Source organism: Lagenorhynchus albirostris, chromosome 5, assembly GCF_949774975.1.
Source record: "Lagenorhynchus albirostris chromosome 5, mLagAlb1.1, whole genome shotgun sequence".
In the NCBI taxonomy this organism is placed as follows: Eukaryota; Metazoa; Chordata; class Mammalia; order Artiodactyla; family Delphinidae; genus Lagenorhynchus; species Lagenorhynchus albirostris.
In genome coordinates this window covers 23,857,848-23,878,630 of record NC_083099.1, presented here as the reverse complement: position 1 = coordinate 23,878,630, position 20,783 = coordinate 23,857,848, and the positions used below count along the sequence as shown (strand labels likewise).

General features: G+C 35.8%; 1 protein-coding gene across 6 annotated transcripts in view; it reads left to right on the top strand.

The window, feature by feature from the left end:
* TRPC1 (transient receptor potential cation channel subfamily C member 1) overlaps positions 1–6,518 on the top strand; it is a 63,822-nt gene extending 57,304 nt beyond the window's left edge. For all 6 annotated transcript variants that reach the window (XM_060149688.1, XM_060149687.1, XM_060149690.1 and 3 more), the window contains 3 exons: positions 2,835–3,036; positions 3,336–3,530; positions 4,589–6,518. In XM_060149688.1, the coding sequence (XP_060005671.1) occupies positions 2,835–3,036; positions 3,336–3,530; positions 4,589–4,816 (625 nt within the window). In that variant the 3' untranslated portion in view covers positions 4,817–6,518. The remainder of the gene's footprint in view (positions 1–2,834; positions 3,037–3,335; positions 3,531–4,588) is intronic.
* Positions 6,519–20,783: the final 14,265 nt, after the last annotated feature.

Below are 20,783 nucleotides of genomic sequence, written 5' to 3'. Positions count from 1 at the left end.
GTCAGATTTACTCCAGGGTCACAAGGATGGTTCAATATATGCAAATCAATCAATGTGATACACAACATTAACAAAAGGTAGGATAAAAATCACATGGTCATCTCAATAGTTGCAGAAAAAGTGTTTGACAAAATTCAACATATATTCATGATAAAAACTCATCAAAGCAGGAATAGAGGGAACATATCTCAATGTGATAAAGGCCATTTGACAAACCCATAGCCAACATCACACTCAATGATGAAAAGCTGAAAGCTTTCCCATTAAATTCAGGAACAAGACAAGGATGGCCACTCTCACCACTTCTATTTAACAAAGTATTGGAAGTCCTAGCCACAGTGATCAGACAAGAAAAAGAAATAAGACATATCCAAATTGGAAGGGAAGGTGTAAAACTCACTATTTGCAGATGACATATTTTATATAGAAAATCCTAAGTCTCCACCCAAACAACTATTAGAACTAATAAGGGAATTCAACAAGGTTGCAGGATACAAGGTTAACATATAGAAATCTGTGCATGTTAATTAGTTTCTATACACTAATAATGAAATATCAGAAAGAGAAAGTAAAAAACCAAAATCAATCCCATTTAAAATCACACTTAGCCATAAACTTAACCAAGGAGGTGAAAGACAGTACTCTGAAAATTATGAAACATTGATGTAGGAAATTGAAGATGATACAAATGGAAAGTTACCCCGTGTTCTTGGATTGGAAGAATTAACATTGTTAAAATGGCCAAACTACCCAAAGCAATCTACAGATTTAATGCAGTCCCTATCAAAATACCCATAACATCTTTCACAGAGCTAGAACAAATAATCCTAATATTCATATGGAGCCAGAAAAGACCCTGAATTGCCAAAGCAATCTTGAGAAAAATGAACAAAGCTGGAGGTGTAAGCCTCTCAGACTTCAGACTACACTACAAAGCTACAGAAATCAAAACAGCATGATACTGGCACAAATGCAGATCAGTGGGACAGAATAGAGAGCCCAGAAATAAACCCATGCACCTTTGGTCAATTAATCAATGACAAACAAGGCAAGAATATACAGTGGATAAAAGACACTCTCTTCAACAAGTCGTGCTAGAAACACTGGACAGCTACACGTAAAACAATGAGATTAGAATATTCCCTCAGACCATATACACAAATAAACTCAAAGTGGTTAAAAGACCTAAATGTAAGACACGACACAGTAAAACTCCTAGAAGAGAACATAGAACACTCTTTGACATACATCATAGCAATATTTTTTTGTATCAGTCTCCTAAGGCAAAAAAAATAAAAGCAAAAGGACCTAACTAAAGTTAAAAGCTTTTGCACAGCAAAAGAAACCATTGACAAAACGAATAGACAACCTACAAAATGGGAGAAAATATTTACAAGTCATGTGACTGACAGAGGGTTAATATCCAAAATATGTAAACAGCTGATACAGCTCGATATTGAAAAATAAACAACAAAATCAGAAAATAGGCAGAAGACCTGAATAGACATATTTCCAAAGAAGACATACAGATGACTAACAGGCACATGAAAAGGTGCCTAACATCACTAATTATTAGAGAAATGCAAATCAAAGCAAAAATGAGATATCGTCTCACACCAGTCAGAATGGCCATCATCAAAAACTCTACAAATTACAAATGTCGGAGAAGATGTGGAGAAAAGAGAAACCTCATACACTGTTGGTGGGAATGTAAATTGGTGCAGCCACTGTGGAAAACAGTATGGAGGTTCCTTAAAAAACTAAAAATAGAACTACTGTATGATCCAGCAATTCCACTCCTTGTTATATAGCCAGAAAAAAATGAAAGCACTAATTTGAAAAGATACGTGCACCCCAATGTTCATAGCAGGACTATTTACAGTAGCCAAGATATGGAAGCAACCCAAGGGCCCGTCGACAGATGAATGAATTAAGAAGGTGGGATATATATATTCCATCTTCTTAATCCATATAAATACACACACAATTTAATATTCAACCATAAAAAAGAATGAAATTTTGTCATTTGCAACAATGTGCATGGATCTAGATAATATTATACTTAGTGAAATAAGTCAGACAGAGAAAGACAAATACTGTATAATGTTACTTCTATGTGGAATCTAAACAATAATACAAATGAATGTATATGCAGAAGAGAAACAGACTCACAGATATAGAAAAACAAACTTGTGGTTACCGAAGGGGAGAGGGAAGCAGGGATGGACAGATTATGGGTATGAGATTAACAGATACAAACCACTATGTATAAAATAGATAAGCAACAAGGATATATTGTATAGCACAGGGAATTATAGCCATTATCCTGTAATAATTTATAATGGAGTATGATCTGCAAAAATACTGAATCACTATGCTGTACACCTAAAACTAACATAATATTGTAAATCAACTATACTTCAATTGAAAGAAAGAAATAAAGGAAGGGAAAAAAGAAAGAAAGGTAATGGGATCATGTAGGACCTTGTTGGCCCTTGTATGCAGTTTGGGCTGTTGAGCTTGAGAGCCATTTGAAGTTTTTGGGCGAAGAAGTGGCAAAATGTAACTAAGTATTACAGGATCATAGGCTGCTCTGTTGAGAAAAGACAGAAGTAGTAAGAGATTAAACAGGAATAATTTATCTTCCTTTTGCGTTTGTTTCTTTGTTTAAAGTAAGGCATATCTGTGATGTTGGGTCCAACCTCAGTTATTTTATAAAATATTACTCCTGGGCTATCTATGTATTCTTTAGGTAATGTTGATATAAATGAATTCTTTATTTTCGCTAATTAACTTAAAATTCCTTTTAAACAGAAATGTAATTGTCTTTACAGGTTCATCGGCACTTGCTTTGCTTTGTTCTGGTATATTTTCTCCTTAGCACATGTGGCAATCTTTGTCACAAGATTTAGCTACGGAGAAGAATTACAGTCCTTCGTCGGAGCTGTTATTGTTGGGACATACAATGTTGTGGTTGTGATTGTGCTTACTAAGCTGCTGGTGGCAATGCTTCATAAAAGTTTTCAGTTGATAGCAGTAAGTGTTCATTCTTTTAAAAATTTTATATTCTCTTCAGACCATACCAAATGTATATAGTAGATAAGGCAAAGATTTAAAAGAATTAAGAATGTGTCATTTAAAAATTAAATATAGATTTTTTTTTAAAATGTAAGTAATGTATATTAACTGCAAGTCTTGAACCAAATTTTTACCTACAAGGTGTGGAAACATTTGAACAATCTTAAACAATCTCTTCATACCAGCCCTACTGTGTGTGTGTGCGTGTGTGCATGCCTATTCATATCCTGTGTTGGTTTTTCACTTGCCTCTTATAGAATCATGAAGACAAAGAATGGAAGTTTGCTCGAGCAAAGTTGTGGCTTAGCTACTTTGATGACAAATGTACATTACCCCCACCTTTCAACATCATTCCTTCGCCAAAGACTATCTGCTATATGATTAGCAGCCTCAGTAAATGGATTTGCTCTCATACATCAAAAGGCAAGGTTAAACGGCAGAACAGCTTAAAGGTAAGAAGTTAGATGGTTGAACTGCAACATGATAATTTTAATAATTACTAATCTCAGATGTTCCTAAAGCATAAATATGCAGGTTCCTAAGGGCTAAGACTTGTGTTGTTTTGTACAGGGCATTCTCTGTACTAATTTGTTGTGGTTATAAAACAATTAGCAAAACGGCTTAAAAAAAACAAGGGCTAAGACTTTTTTTTTTCACTCCTGTACCCCTAATGCATAGCATAGTATCTAACATAAAGTAAGGATTCAATAAATATTTATTGAAAATGAGAGAGAGAGCTGTGATTTTTTTTATGAATTCTCAGCTCACAGTTTTAAAACAAGGAAAGTATTCAAAATACCTAGGCTGTCAGCATAAGAGTGACTCTTAGAGTCAATGCATATTTTTCTGGTTCTTCTTGAAAGTTGTTCAATACATGAATAATTCAATACATGTTGCTATAAGCCAGGAATTGGCAAACTTTTTCTGTAAATGACCGGATAATAAATATTTTAGACTTTGTGGGCTGTGAAAAAATTGTAGATTTTATGTGGGTAGTAATACAACAAGAGAGAAAACAAATTTCCACAAAATTTTTATTGATGAAATTAAACATATGAGAATAATTGAGTAATACTTTTTTTATAATACAGCTCTATTAATGAATAGAATTCCATTTTGAGGGGGAATAACATTTTGTTTATTTGGAGTTCAAAATTAGTAGTCCCCATCATCAAATTGATTACAAAACGTTCATCTGTAAAAGCCATTCTTAGCTCATAGGCCATCAGAAACACAAAGTGGGTCATATTTGGCCTGTGAGTCATAGTTTGCTAATCCCTACTATAAACTAAAAATCTTAAATCAAGGTAAGTGTACAGGTAAATGAATAAAACAAATATGCATGGCATGTTTCAAATGTGTTGAACATTATTTTGCAACATGTAGTGGCAAAAATACAGTCTAATAAAGCATTACAAGATATGTGTTTGTATCTGTAAATTTTTTAAAAAATCCACCTCATTTAAATATTTTTATGCACATTGTTAGTATCATAGTTTTTGTTTTGAAGGAATGGAGAAATTTGAAGCAAAAGAGAGATGAAAACTACCAAAAAGTGATGTGCTGTTTAGTGCATCGTTACTTGACTTCCATGAGACAAAAGATGCAAAGTACAGATCAGGCAACTGTGGAAAATCTAAATGAACTGCGCCAAGATCTGTCAAAATTCCGAAATGAAATAAGGGATTTACTTGGCTTTCGGACTTCTAAATATGCTATGTTTTATCCAAGAAATTAGCGATTTTCTAAATCACGTAGAGAATAATTTTCAATAATAAATCTGAAAGACTGCATTTGTATAACTTGCAATTAGATTAGTAAGATATATATTGAAATAAAGAATTATGTAAAAGCCATTCTTTAAAATATTTATAGCATAAATATGTTATGTAAAATATGTATATACGATTAGTTTTTTTAAAACCCTCTGTTCGTGGCTTTTTGCAGTAATGAAACAGATTAAGTAGATAGATTTTGTTAGCATGCTGCTTAGTTTTCTTATTTAAACGGTGCTTAAATTTTTTTTCCCTTTCTGCTTAAGAAGGGCAGCATTAGAATTGTAGTGACTATTGCCAGAAGGTTTTGTAAAACTGAAGATCAGCAAATGTGGACTGATCTCCTTCCATAGGGTACACTTGAGATATAGAAGTCTTGTTTTTTAAAATCTTTGTTTTAGGAGTTTACATCTATAGTTCAGTATTTATTGTTTAGGAGTATAGGTTTACCTAAAACAGTAGTCTATTTTTTCTTTTTTCTTTTGTTATAATCTTAAGCAACAAAGATAAAGCCCTAATGAATGTTTGAATCTATTTGTGTCTATAAATTTAAATTCACCTCAATGTTTGTTACTGTAATATATTTACTTTTACATGGTTGTAATCACTTTATATTTTTCATTTTGCTTTTTTCACTTAATAGTATTTTATATATACATTTCCATGTATTGATAGAGTCCACGTATTTAAATTTTTATAGAATTATATAGTTTTTGAAAAATATAGTTAGTAGACTTCATTTTGTAGCTATAGAGTATTTGATTATGTTTATAAGTTTGCACAGCTACTTCTCTAAGGTTAGGTATTTATTGGCTTTTAATTTTTTATTATCATAAAAGTGATATAATTTTTTTTCAAGCTGGAGTGAATGTTCCTAGTTATAAAGCTAACCCAAAATAAGGATTTAGAAGGTATTTCTTTGTCATGTATGGTCACAGCCTGTTTTGTTTGTGTAAACATTGGAAGACCCTTTAATGCAAGGATTTGTTTTACTTTTGGACTAAGGTTCTTGATCTTATATCCAAAAGTATTTTCCACAGGATTTAACATAGTTCTAGAAACGGGACTTCATGCTTATTTGTGGCTCATTCTTGATGCTTAGGGTGAAAAGCATTGACTTTTAAAATTGGAGAATAAAGTGTATATTTAAATTTTTTTCCTGTGCTCATGTAAGGGATATAGTTAACATTTTTTTCATAGGCTATTCCTTATTTATTCATGCAGCATTTCCAGTTAAGAGGTTATTATGTATATAATTATCTTCTTAACTGAATGTCAGATGGTCTTAAGGCCACAGGGTGCAGGTAGCCCTTGGTCTATAAGTACCACCGATCCAGGGATCAATGTTGAAATATGTTAGTGTTGTGTTTTATCTTGCTTTTTACTTTTTATTTTTTAATTTCCAAATTGTAAGTGTTCCCTTTTTTGGGCAAATTCTTATAAAAATGTTTATTGTAAAGTTATATATTTTGTCTATGATGGGATTAAGCACTTCCCAATTGGGATTTTACATCAGGGTTTTTAGTCATTCTAAAAAATATCTAATTATTAAATCAAAATATTTATAGAGTGCCTACTGTATGCATGAGTTACTTACGAGGTATATTTTGAATGACAGCATATTGTAAGAAAAAAGGTAAATAAAACTTGACATTAGATTATAAATTGACAGAGTTTGTTCATTGTTTTATTGTATACTTTTATACTTTTAATTGAGATATAATTCACATATCATAAAATTCACTTTTAAAGTATACAGTTCACTGTTGTTGCTTTTTTTAATTATGGCAACAAAGGTCTAAAATGCAAAACATCAACATCAGACCCCTTTGTACCTCTTCTTGCCTCTGGTGGCAATGATATTTGACTCTTTTAGCTATTTATATTTGTAAATACCATATTTTGAAATAATATGACTATACAAAGACCTGTATGTGAGTGTTTATAGCAGCTTTATTCATGATCCCAAATTGAAAACAACCAAATGCCCATGAACTGGTGAATGGGTAAGTAAATCGTACATCCATACAGTGGAAATCTACTCAGTGATAAAAAGGAATCGTATCAGTCAGAGTTCAGTCAGAGAAGCAGAACTACTAGGATATTGGCAGTCACATATGTTTGTGTGTACAGTGATTTGTTTACAGGGATTTGACATTACACAATTGTTGGAGTTGGTTAAGCAGTCTCTGAGGCTGTTGTTTTTGCATCTAATACTGGAGCTTGAAGTTCACCAGGTTGGCTGTTGGAAGAGGAAAATAGGTGTCAGGGGGAAGAAATGCGGATAAGCTGGAACCCATGAGGATGGTCTGAGACCCTTGTCACTTGTCACTGTCTCCAACCTTGATGGTGTGGGAATCCTGTGGGAGAAGTTACCCTTTGCCACGTTGCTAAACACACTTGGTCCAGAATTAGAGAAACTGAAGGGCAAGCCAAGGAAAGGTGGAATGATTAGAGTCCTGGCTGCTGACCTTCACCAGCAGATAAGTTTCAACATGTGTAAACTATGAAAGTGCCTGCAAAAAAACGCCAAATGGCTGCTGCTCCATTTCTCCCCACCAAATATCACACTGAAATGTGTCTTGTGCCCACCCTACCTAGAAGCATACATGGGAGAGAATTCTGGGAAACATAATTCAGCCTATCCAAGTTGACACAGGAACAAACTAGTGAAATATATGCAGTAACACAGATGAATCTTAAAAGTACTATGCCAAGTTAGGACACTCATCACAAAAGGCTACACACTGTGTGATTCCATTAATATGACATCCTAGAAAAGACAAAACTATAGAAACCAAAATCAGATCATTGGTTACCAGGATCTGGTGGGAAGAGAAGATTGATTGCACAACTCATCAAACTATACTTTTAAAAGGGTGAATTTTAATGTATGGAAATTATGCTTCAGTAAACCTGACAAAACTACATAATGGTACAACATACTAAAATAAAGAACTAAGAAGAAGGCTAGAGTAGCAATTCCCATATCAGACAAAATAGACTTTAAAATAAAGACTATTAAAAGAGACAAAGAAGGACACTTCATAATGATCAAGGGATCGATCCAAGAAGAAGATATAACAATTGTAAACATTTATGCACCCAACATAGGAGAACCTCAATACTTAAGGCAAATGCTAACAGCCATAAAGGGGAAATCGACAGTAATGCAATCATAGTAGGGGACTTTAACACCCCACTTTCACCAATGGACAGATCATCCAAAATGAAAATAAATAAGGAAACACAAGCTTTAAATAACACATTAAACAAGATGGACTTAATTGATATTTATAGGACATTCCATCCAAAAATAACACAATACACTTTCTTCTCAAGTGTTCACGGAACATTCTCCAGGATAGGTCATATCTTGGGTTACACATCAAGTCTTGGTAAATTTCAGAAAATTGAAATCATATCAAGTATCTTTTCTGACCACAATGCTGTGAGACTAGATTTCAATTACAGGAAAAAAAACTGTAAGAAATACAAACACATGGAGGCTAAACAATACGCTACTAAATAACCAAGAGATCACTGAAGAAATCAAAGAGGAAATCAAAACATACCTAGAAACAAATGACAATGGAGACACAATGACCCAAAACCTACGGGATGCAGCAAAAGCAGTTCTAAGAGGGAAGTTTATAGCAATACAATCCTACCTCAAGAAACATCTCAAATAAATAACCTAATCTTACACGTAAAGCAATTAGAAGAACAAAAAAACCCCAAAGTTAGCAGAAGGAAAGAAATCATAAAGATCAGATCAGAAATAAATGAAAAAGAAATGAAGGAAACGATAGCTAAGATCAATAAAACTAAAAGCTGGTTCTTTGAGAAGATAAACAAAACTGATAAACCACTAGCCAGACTCATCAAGAAAAGAAGGGAGAAGACCCAAATCAACAGAATTAGAAATGAAAAAGAAGTAACTGACACTGCAGAAATGCAAAGGATCATGAGAGATTACTACAAGCAACTCTATGCCAATAAAACGGACAACCTGGAAGAAATGGACAAATTCTTGGAAAAGCACAACCTTCCGAGACTGAACCAGGAACAAACAGAAAATATAAACAGACCAATCACAAGCACTGAAATTGAAACTGTGATAAAAAGCTTCCAACAAACAAAAGCCCAGGACCAGATGGCTTCACAGGCGAATTCTATCCAACATTTAGAGAAGAGCTAACACCTATCCTTCTCAAACTCTTCCAAAATATAGCAGAGGGAGGAACACTCCCAAACTCATTCTATGAGGCCACCATCACCCTGATACCAAAACCAGACAAAGATGTCACACAAAAAGAAAACTATAGGCCAATATCACTGATGAACATAGATGCAAAAATCCTCAACAAAATACTAGCAAACAGAATCCAACAGCACATTAAAAGGATCATACACCATGATCAAGTGGGATTTATTCCAGGAATGCAAGGATTCTTTAATATATGCAAATCAATCAATGTGATACACCATATTAACCAACTGAAGGATAAAAACCATATGGTCTGCTCAATAAATGCAGAGAAAGCTTTCATCAAAATTCAACACCCATTTATGATAAAACCCCTCCAGAAAGCAGGCATAGAGGGAACTCACCTCAACGTAATAAAGGCCATAGCTGACAAACCCACAGCCAACATCATTCTCAATGGTGAAAAACCGAAACCATTTCCTCTAAAATCAAGAACAAGACAAGGTTACCCACTCTCACCACTATTATTCAACATAGTTTTGGAAGTTTTAGCCACAGCAATCAGAGAGGAAAAAGAAATAAAAGGAATCCAAATCAGAGAAGAAGAAGTAAAACTGTCACTGTTTGCAGGAGACATGATACTATACATAGAGACTCCTAAAGATGCTACCAGAAAACTACTAGAGCTAATCAATGAATTAGGTAAAGTAGCAGGATACAAAATTAATACACAGAAATCTCTTGCATTCCTATACACTAATGATGAAAAATCTGAAAGAGAAATTAAGGAAGCACTCCCATTTACCATTGCAACAAAAAGAATAAAATACCTAGGAATAAACTTACCTTAGCAGACAAAAGACCTGTATGCAGAAGACTATAAGACACTGATGAAAGAAATTAATGATGATACAAACAGATGGGAAGATAATACCATGTTCTTGGATTGGAAGAATCAACATTGTGAAAATGACCATACTACCCAAAGCAATCTACAGATTCAATGCAATCCCTATCAAACTACCAATGGCATTTTTCACAGAACTAGAACAAAAAATTTCACAATTTGTATGGAAACACAAAAGACCCCGAATAGCCAAAGCAATCTTGAGAATGAAAAACAGAGCTGGAGGAATCAGGCTCTGTGACTTCAGACTATACTACAAAGCTACAGTAATCAAGACAGTGTGGTACTGGCACAAAAACAAATATAGATCAATGGAACAGGATAGAAAGCCCAGAGATAAACCCACACACATGTGGTCACCTTATCTTTGATAAAGGAGGCAAGAATATACAATGGAGAAAAGACAGCCTCTTCAATAAGTGGTGCTGGGAAAACTGGACTGCTACATGTAAAAGAATGAAATTAGAACACTTCCTGACACCAGACACAAAAATAAACTCAAAATGGATTAAAGACCTAAATGTAAGGCCAGACACTCTGAAACTCTTAGAGGAAAACATAGGAAGAACAGTCTTTGACATAAATCACAGCAAGATCTGTTTTGATCCACCTCCTAGAGTAATGGAACTAAAAACAAAAATAAACAAATGGGACCTAATGAAACTTAAAAGATTTTGCACAGCAAAGGAAACCATAAACAAGATGAAAAGACAACCCTCAGAATGGGAGAAAATATTTGCAAATGAATCAACGGACAAAGGATTAATCTCCATAATTTACAAGCAGCTCATGAAGCTCAATATCAGAAAAAAAAACCCAATCTAAAAATGGGCAGAAGACCTAAATAGACATTTCTCCAAAGAAGATATACAGATTGCCAACAAGCACATGAAAGAATGCTCAACGTCACTAATCATTAGAGAAATGCAAAGCAAAACTACAATGAGCTATCACCTCACACCAGTCAGAATGGCCATCATCAAAAAATCTAGAAACAATAAATGCTGGAGAGGGTGTGGAGAAAAGGGAACCCTCTTGCATTGTTGGTGGGAATGTAAACTGATACAGCCACTATGGAGAACAGTATGGAGCTTCCTTTAAAAACTAAAAATAGAACTACCATATGACCCAGCAATCCCACTATGTTCATTGCAGCTCTATTTACAAAAGCCAGGACATGGAAGCAACCTAAGTGTCCATCGACAGATGAATGGGTAAAGAAGATGTGACACATATATACAATGGAATATTACTCAGCCATAAAAAGAAATGAAATTGAGTTATTTGTAGTGGATGGACCTAGAGTCTGTCATACAGAGTGAAGTAAGTCAGAAAGAGAAAAACAAATGCCATATGCTAACATATATATGTGTATATATATATATAATTGAAAGAAAAATAAAGGTTCTGATGAACCTAGGGGCAGGACAGGAATAAAGATGGAGACATAGAGAATGGACTTGAGGACACGGGGAGGGGGAAGGGTAAGCTGGGGGAAGTGAGAGAGTAGCATTGACATATATACACTACCAAATGTAAAATAGATAGCTACTGAGAAGCAGCTGCATCGCATGGGGAGATCAGCTCTGTGCTTTGTGACCACCTAGAGGGGTGGGATAGGGAGGGTGGGAGGGAGACACAAGAGGGAGGGGATATGGGGTTATATGTATATGTATAGCTTATTCACTTTGTTATACAGTAGAAAGTAACACACCAATGTAAAGCAATTATACTGCAATAAAGAAGTTTTTAAAAAAAGATGTGGTATATATATACCACGTGTGTGTATATATACATATATCTGTATATATACACATATATACAAATATATTGGAATATTACTCAGCCATAAAAAAGAATGAAATACCACCATTTGCAGCATTATGGATGGACCTAGAGAATGTTATTCTTAATGAAATAAGTCAGAGAAAGACAAACACTATATGATATCACTTATATGTGGAATATAGAAAAAAACATCTATATACAAAACTCGTAGACATAGAAAACAAACTTACGGTTGCCAAAGGGGAGATGGATGAGGGAGGGACAAATTAGGAGTATGGGATTAACAGATAAAGACTACTATGCATAAAATAAGCAACAAGGATTTACTGTATAGCACAGGGAATTATATTCAATATCGCTTAATAATCTATAATGGAATATAATAAAAAAAATACTGAATCACTATGTTGTACACCTGAGGCTAACACAATATTGTAAATCAACAATACCTCAATGAAAAGAAGGAAAGAAAGAAAGAAAGAAGAAAATAACAGTTGAATTTTATGATTTATTACCACTCCAGAAGAAAACAGTGCTTGAATATGCAAGTCAGTAGCCCATTAGTAACATAACACAGTCACGTGAATTATGGTAGTAAATGCCAGGGTGAAGAATTTTGTATTTTTCAAAATTTATGTTAGCAATTCTAGATTCTTTGCTATTTCATATAAATTTTGGAATCTGGCCGTCAATTTCTACCAAAAAAACCTTGTGGTGATTTTGATTGGAATTGCATTGATATTGAAATTTTTCTTTTCCTCGGAAAATACATTTATAAAATAACAAATAGGCCGAGGTTATAGACTGTAGGGAATCTAATTATTCAAAATTACACTAAGAAAATATTAATAGTACGAAGGGCAATGACTGCTGTGGATTTCACATTTGTAAGTAAATTTGTTAGCTTTCTGGCATCACTGCCCTGTGGGTAAATATGTTGTGTTTCTTGAAGAGATATTTAGAAGAATTGCCAGTGACAGTGTTTCTCTTCATTTGGTCATTTCACACTACTTTTTTCTTTTCCTACTCCCCCTGCCTCCAGTTTGAAATACGTGCTTCAAATATAGAACTCAAAAGTAGGAAAAATTTTATGTGTTAGTTACATGGTTTAAAATAACCATCTTTAAGAGACATGGTTTCTGATGTAAATTAAATTACAGTAGTACAAGAGGCAAAGCAGCATGGTTGGGTAGGAGGTAAATGTATGTTTCCAAAAAGAACTGTTTCAGCCAGATAATGACAGGTTTCTTCATTCTGCTACCAGCAATCTAGACGTTTCTCTCTCTCTTTCTCCATTAGTAAGACTATTTGATCAATCCCTTCAGTTTTAGATAAAATTATTCTAAGATAGTAAAACTATCAGGTGCCATTTGAAAAGGGTTTTGAGGAAGAAAATCTACTAGCCACCTCATTAACTCATTCAGAAATTAAATTAATTTGGGAGATGATTCAACTCCATATTTTAAAACTCATTTCCCCCATTTTATATTTCAGTAGAAATAGCAAGCACATTGCTTATTTTAACACAGAGGGTTTTTTCTTTTTTTTTAAGGTACAAAACTAAACAAAGCATAAGAAGGGGCAGTTCTTTTATTCTCTGTATCCTCAGCTTAAGTATGTTGTTGATATTAAATGACACAAATTTGTTAAATGAAAATTTAGCCATTATCTATTTGTGTAAATATCCTGGAAATGATATCCAGTCAGATACCCTTCTAACAATTGCAATCTCTAAGTCTTATTCCATCAAATTGGATTGGAAGAAAACTTACATCACCTACTTCAGTTTTCTTATTTCATAGGAAAGAAAACTGACATATTAAGTAATTTGTCCAGGTTGTACAATGACTGACTTGGGATCTTGAGCTCCATTTATTATTTGTGTTGGGAAAGATAGATCCAAACACTTTGGTTTTTTGAATGAATTTCTCACTATAGTTTCATCTTGGTCAGAGAATAGAACTTAAGATGTCCAGTCCCTATTTTCTAAATGACTAGTTTATTAAAGACTTTAAGTTTATGACCAAGGTCAGAAGCAGAGACCAGTGAGATGAGCAAGAGACAGAGGGAAAGGATGCACAGTGGGGTAGTAAACATAAATAAAAAATCAAGAGTCAGTCTTAGAAAATAAACAGCCAGGCCATGGAGGGACCAAGGGTTTAGAATGGAGAAAGTGGTTAATTTCATTTCTGTGCTACTTTATATTTTGATCAGTTTGGTTATTCAAGAATCTGGAAACAGTTGAAGACCTATACAGGATCTCAGAAAGAATCCAATTCAACTTTATCATTTTATAGATAAGGAAACTAAGGTTCCCCAATGCTGCACTGTGAAGGAGAATCCAAGTCTTTCTCCTCATCATCCAGGAGGCTCTTCATTGTATTATGTTACTAATAATATAAATTTCTTGTTCGTGAGATAAATTAATCAGCTTTATATTTTTAAAATCTTTTTTACATCTTTATTGGAGTATAATTGCTTTACAATGGTGTGTTAGTTTCTGCTTTATAGCAAATGAATCAGTTATACATATACATATGTTCCCATATCTCTTCCCTCTTACGTCTCCCTCCCTCCCACCCTCTCTATCCCACCCCTCTAGGTGGTCACAAAGCACGGAGCTGATCTCCCTGTGCTATGCGGCTGCTTCCCACTAGCTATCTATTTTACTTCTGGAAGTGTATATATGTCCATGCCACTCTCTCACTTTGTCACAGCTTACACTTCCCCCACCCCAAATCCTCAAGTCCATTCTCTAGTAGGTCTGTGTCTTTATTCCTGTCTTACCCCTAGGTTCTTCATGATATTTTTTTTCTTAAATTCCATATATATGTGTTAGCATACGGTATTTGTCTTTCTCTTTCTGACTTACTTCACTCTGTATGACAGACTCTAGGTCCATCCACCTCATTACAAATAGCTGAATTTCGTTTCTTTTTATGGGTGAGTAATATTCCATTGTGTATATGTGCCACATCTTCTTTATCCAGTCATTCGATGATGGACACTTAGGTTGTTTCCATGTCCTGGCTATTGTAAATGGAGCTGCAATGAACATTTTGGTACATGATCCTTTTTGTGGTACGCGGGCCTCTCACTGTTGTGGCCTCTCCCACCACGGAGCACAGGCTCCGGACGCGCAGTTCAGCGGCTATGGCCCACAGGCCCAGCCGCTCTGCGGCACGTGGGATCCTCCCGGACCGGGGCACGAATCCGCATCCCCTGCATCAGCAGGCGGACTCTCAACCACTGCGCCACCAGGGAAGCCCCATGTCTCTTTTTGAATTATGGTTTTCTCAGGGTATATACCCAGTAGTGGGATTGCTGGGTCATATGGCAGTTCTATTTGTAGTTTTTTAAGGAACCTCCATACTGTTCTCCATAGTGGCTGTACCAATTCACATTCTCACCAGCAGTGCAAGAGTGTTCCATTTTCTCCACACCCTCTCCAGCATTCATTGTTTCTAGATTTTTTGATGATGGCCATTCTGACTGGTGTTAGATGATATCTCATTGTAGTTTTAATTTGCATTTCTCTAATGATTAATGATGTTGAGCATTCTTTCATGTGTTTGTTGGCAGTCTGTATATCTTCTTTGGAGAAATGTCTATTTAGGTCTTCTGCCCATTTTTCGATCGGGTTGTTTGTTTTTTTGTTATTGAGCTGCATGAGCTGCTTGTAAATTTTGCAGATTAATCCTTTGTCAGTTGCTTCATTTCCAAATATTTTCTCCCATTTTGAGGGCTGTCTTATGGTCTTGTTTATGGTTTCTTTTGCTGTGCAAAAGCTTTGAAGTTTCATTAGGTCCCTTTTGTTTATTTTTGTTTTTATTTGCATTTCTCTAGGAGGTGGGTCAAAAAGGATCTTGCTGTGATTTATGTCATAGAGTGTTCTGCCTATGTTTTCCTCTAAGAGTTTGATAGTTTCTGGCCTTACATTTAGGTCTTTAATCCATTTTGAGCTTATTTTTGTGTATGGTGTTAGGAAGTAATCTAATCTCATACATTTACATGTACCTGTCCAGTTTTCCAACCACCACTTATTGAAGAGGCTGTCCTTTCTGCACTGTACATTCCTGCCTCCTTTATCAAAGATAAGGTGACCATATGTGCGTGGGTTTATTTCTGGGCTTTCTATCCTGTTCCATTGATCTATATTTCTGTTTTTGTGCCAGTACCACACTGTCTTGATTACTGTAGCTTTGTAGTATAGTCTGAAGTCACAGAGCCTGATTCCTCCAGCTCCGTTTTTCATTCACAAGATTGCTTTGGCTATTCGGGGTCTTTTGTGTTTCCATACAAATTGTGAATTTTTTTGTTCTAGTTCTGTGAAAAATGCCATTGGTAGTTTGATAGGGATTGCATTGAATCTGTAGATTGCTTTGGGTAGTATGGTCATTTTCACAATGTTGATTCTTCCAATCCAAGAACATGGTATATCTCTCCATCTATTTGTATCATTAGTTTAATTTCTTTCATCAGTGTCTTATAATTTTCTGCATACAGGTCTCTGTCTCCTTAGGTAGGTTTATTCCTAGATACTTTATTCTTTTTGTTGCAATGGTAAATGGGAGTGTTTTCTTGATTTCACTTTCAGATTTTTCATCATTAGTGTATAGGAATGCAAGAGATTTCTGTGCATTAATTTTGTATCCTGCTACTTTACCAAATTCATTGATTAGCTCTAGTAGTTTTCTGGTAGCATCTTTAGGATTCTCTATGTATAGTATCATGTTATCTGCGAACAGTGACAGCTTTACTTCTTCTTTTCCGATTTGGATTCCTTTTATTTCCTTTTCTTCTCTGATTGCTATGGCTAAAACTTCCAAAGCTATGTTGAATAAGCATGGTGAGAGTGGGCAATCTTGTCTTGTTCCTGATCTTAGTGGAAATGCTTTCAGTTTTTCACCATTGAGGACGATGTTGGCTGTGGGTTTGTCATATATGGCCTTTATTATGTTGAGGAAAGTTTCCTCTATGCCTACTTTCTGGAGGGTTTTTATCATATATGGGTGTTGAATTTTGACGAAAGTTTTCTCTGCATCTATTGAGATGCCCATATAGTTTTTATCCTTCAGTTGGTTAATATGGTGTATCACATTGATTGATTTGTGTATATTGAAAAATCCTTGCATTCCTGGAATAAACCCCACTTGATCATGGTGTGTGATCATTTTAATGTGCTGTTGGATTCTGTTTGCTAGTATTCTGTTGAGGATTTTTGCATCTATGTTCATCAGTGATGTTTGTAGTTTTCTTTCTTTGTGACATCTTTGTCTGGTTTTGGTATCAGGGTGATGGTGGCCTCGTAGAATGAGTTTGGGAGTGTTCCTCCCTCTGCTATATTTTGGAAGAGTTTGAGAAGGATAGGTGTTAGCTCTTCTCTAAATGTTGGATAGAATTCGCCTGTGAAGCCATCTGGTCTGGGCTTTTGTTTGTTGGAAGATTTTTAATCACAGTTTCAATTTCAGTGCTTGTGATTGGTCTGTTCATATTTTCTATTTCTTCCTGATTCAGTCTTGGCAGGTTGTGCATTTCTAAGAATTTGTCCATTTCTTCCAGGTTGTCCATTTTATTCGCATAGAGTTGCTTGTAGTAATCTCTCATGATCCTTTGTATTTCTGCAGTGTCAGTTGTTACTTCTCCTTTTTCATTTCTAATTCTATTGATTTGAGTCTTCTCCCTTTTTTTCTTGATGAGTCTGGCTAATGGTTTATCAATTTTGTTTATCTTCTTACAGAACCAGCTTTTAGTTTTATTGATCTTAGCTATCATTTCCTTCATTTCTTTTTCATTTATTTCTGATCTGATCTTTATGATTTCTTTCCTTCTGCTAACTTTGGGGTTTCTTTGTTCTTCTTTCTCTAATTGCTTTAGGTGCAAGGTTAGGTTGTTTATTCGAGATGTTTCCTGTTTCTTAGGGTAGGATTGTATTGCTATAAACTTCCCTCTTAGAACTACTTTTGTGGCATCCCATAGGTTTGGGGTCATCGTGTCTCCACTGTCATTTGTTTCTAGGTACTTTTTGATTTCCTCTGATTTCTTCAGTGATCACTTCATTATTAAGTAGTGTATTGTTTAGCCTCCATGTGTTTCTATTTTTTTTACAGATCTTTTCCTGTTATTGATATCTAGTCTCATAGCGTTGTGGTTGGAAAAGATACTTAATAAAATTTCAATTTTCTTAAATTTACCAAGGCTTGATTTGTGACCCAAGATATGATCTATCCTGGAGAATGTTCCATGAGCACTAGAGAAAAATGTGTATTTTGTTGTTTTTGGATGGAATGTCCTATAAATATCAATTAAGTCCATCTTGTTTCATGTATCATTTAAAGCTTGTGTTTCCTTATTTATTTTCACTTTGGATGATCTGTCCATTGGTGAAAGTGGGGTGTTAAAGTCCCCTACCATGAATATGTTACTGTCGATTTCCCCTTTTATGGCTGTTAGTATTTGCCTTAAATATTGAGGTGCTCCTATGTTGGGTGCATAAATATTTACAATTGTTTTGTCTTCTTGGATTGATCCCTTCATCATTATGTAGTGTCCTTCTTTGTCTCTTCTAATAGTCTGTATTTTAAAATCTATTTTGTCTGATTTGAGAATTGCTACTCCAGCTTTCTTTTGGTTTCCATTTGCATGGAATATCTTTTTCCATCCCCTCACTTTCAGTCTGTATGTGTCTCTAGGTCTGAAGTGTGTCTCTTGTAGGTAGCATATATATGGGTCTTGCTTTTGTATCCATTCAGCCAATCTGTGTCTTTTGGTGGGAGCATTTAGTCCATTTACATTTAAGGTAATTATCGATATGTATATTCCTATTCCCATTTTCTTAATTGTTTTGGGTTTGTTATTATAGGTCTTTTCCTTCTCTTATGTTTCTTGCCTAGAGAAGATCCTTTAGCATTTGTTGTAAAGCTGGTTTGGTGGTGCTGAAATCTCTCAGCTTTTGCTTGTCTGTAAAGGTTTTAATTTCTCCATCAAATCTGAATGAGATTTTTGCTGGGTAGAGTAATCTTGGTTGTAGGTTTTTCTCCTTCATCACTTTAAATATGTCCTGCCAGTCCCTTCTGGCTTGCAGATTTTCTGCTGAAAGATCAGCTGTTAACCTTATGGGGATTCCTTTGTGTGTTATTTGTTGATTTTCCCTTGCTGATTTTAATATTTTTCTTTGTATTTAATTTTTGACAGTTTGATTAATATGTGTCTTGGCGTGTTTCTCCTTGGATTTATCCTGTATGGGACTCTCTGTGCTTCCTGGACTTGATTAACTATTTCCTTTCCCATATTAGGGAAGTTTTCAACTATAATCCCTTCAAATATTTTCTCAGTCCCTTTCTTTTTCTCTTCTTCTTCTGGAACCCCTATAATTCGAATGGTGGTGATTTTAATGTTGTCCCAGAGGTTTCTGAGACTGTCCTCAGTTCTTTTCATTCTTTTTTCTTTATTCTGCTCTGCAGTAGTTATTTCCACTACTTTATCTTCCAGGTCACTTATCCGTTCTTCTGCCTCAGTTATTCTGCTATTGATCCCTTCTAGAGTATTTTTAATTTCATTTATTGTGTTGTTCATCATTGCTTGTTTCATCTTTAGTTCTTCTAGGTGCTTGTTAAATGTTTCTTGCATTTTCTCTATTCTATTTCCAAGATTTTGGATCATCTTTACTATCATTATTCTGAATTCTTTTACAGGTAGACTGCCTATTTCCTCTTCATTTGTTAGGTCTGGTGGGTTTTTATCTTGCTCCTTCACCTGCTGTGTGTTTTTCTGTCTTCTCATTTTGCTTATCTTACTGTGTTTGGGGTCTCCTTTTTGCAGGCCGCAGGTTCGTAGTTCCCATTGTTTTGGTGTCTGTCCCCAGTGGCTAAAGTTGGTTCAGTGGACTGTGTAGGCTTCCTGGTGGAGGGGACTAGTGCCTGTGTTCTGGTGGATGAGGCTGGATCTTGTCTTTCTGGTGGGCAGGTCCACGTCTGGTGGTGTGTTTTGGGGTGTCTGTGGACTTATTATGATTTTAGGCAGCCTCTCTGCTAATCATGGGGTTGTGTTCCTGTCTTGCTAGTTGTTTGGCATAGGGTGTCCAGCACTGTAGCTTGTTGGTCGTTGAGTGAAGCTGGGTGTTGGTGTTGAGATGGAGATCTCTGGGAGATTTTCGCAGTTTGATATTACTTGGAGCTGGGAGGTCTCTTGTGGACCAGTGTCCTGAAGTTGGCTCTCCCACCTCAGAGGCACAGCACTGACTCCTGGCTGCAGCACCAAAAGCCTTTCATCCACATGGCTCAGGATAAAAGTGAGAAAAAGGAGAAAGAAAGAAAGAAAAAGGATAAAAGAAAAGAATATAAAGTAAGGTAAAATAAAATAAAGTTATTAAAATAAAAGTTATTTAAAAAATTTTTTTAAAAAGTAAAAAAAAAAAAAACGGACAGATAGAACCCTAGGACAAATGGTGAAAGCAAAGCTATACAGACAAAATCTCACACAGAAGCATACACATGCATGCTCACAAAAAGAGGAAAAGTGGAAAAAATAATAAATCTTGCCCTCAAAGTCCACCTCCTCAATTTGGTATGATTCGTTGTATATTCAGGTATTCCACAGATGCAGGGTACATCAAGCTGATTGTGGAGATTTTATCCGCTGCTTCTGAGGCTGCTGGGAGAGATTTCCCTTTCTCTTCTTTGTTCGCACAGCTCCCGGGGTTCAGCTTTGGATTTGGCCCCCCCTCTGCGTGTAGGTCGCCGTAGGGTGTCTGTTCTTCGCTGAGACAGGACGGGGTTAAAGGAGCTGATTCGGCAGCTCTGACTCACTCAGGCCGGGGTGGGGGGGGGCACAGAGTGCGGGGCGGGCCTGCAGCGGCAGAGGACAGCGTGACGTTGCACCAGCCTGAGGCGCGCCGTGCGTTCTCCCGGGGAAGTTGTCCCTGGATCCTGGGACCCTGGCAGTGGCAGGCTGCACAGGCTCCCCGGAAGGGAGGTGTGGAGAGTGACCTGTGCTCGCACACAGGCTTCTTGGAGGCGGCAGCAGC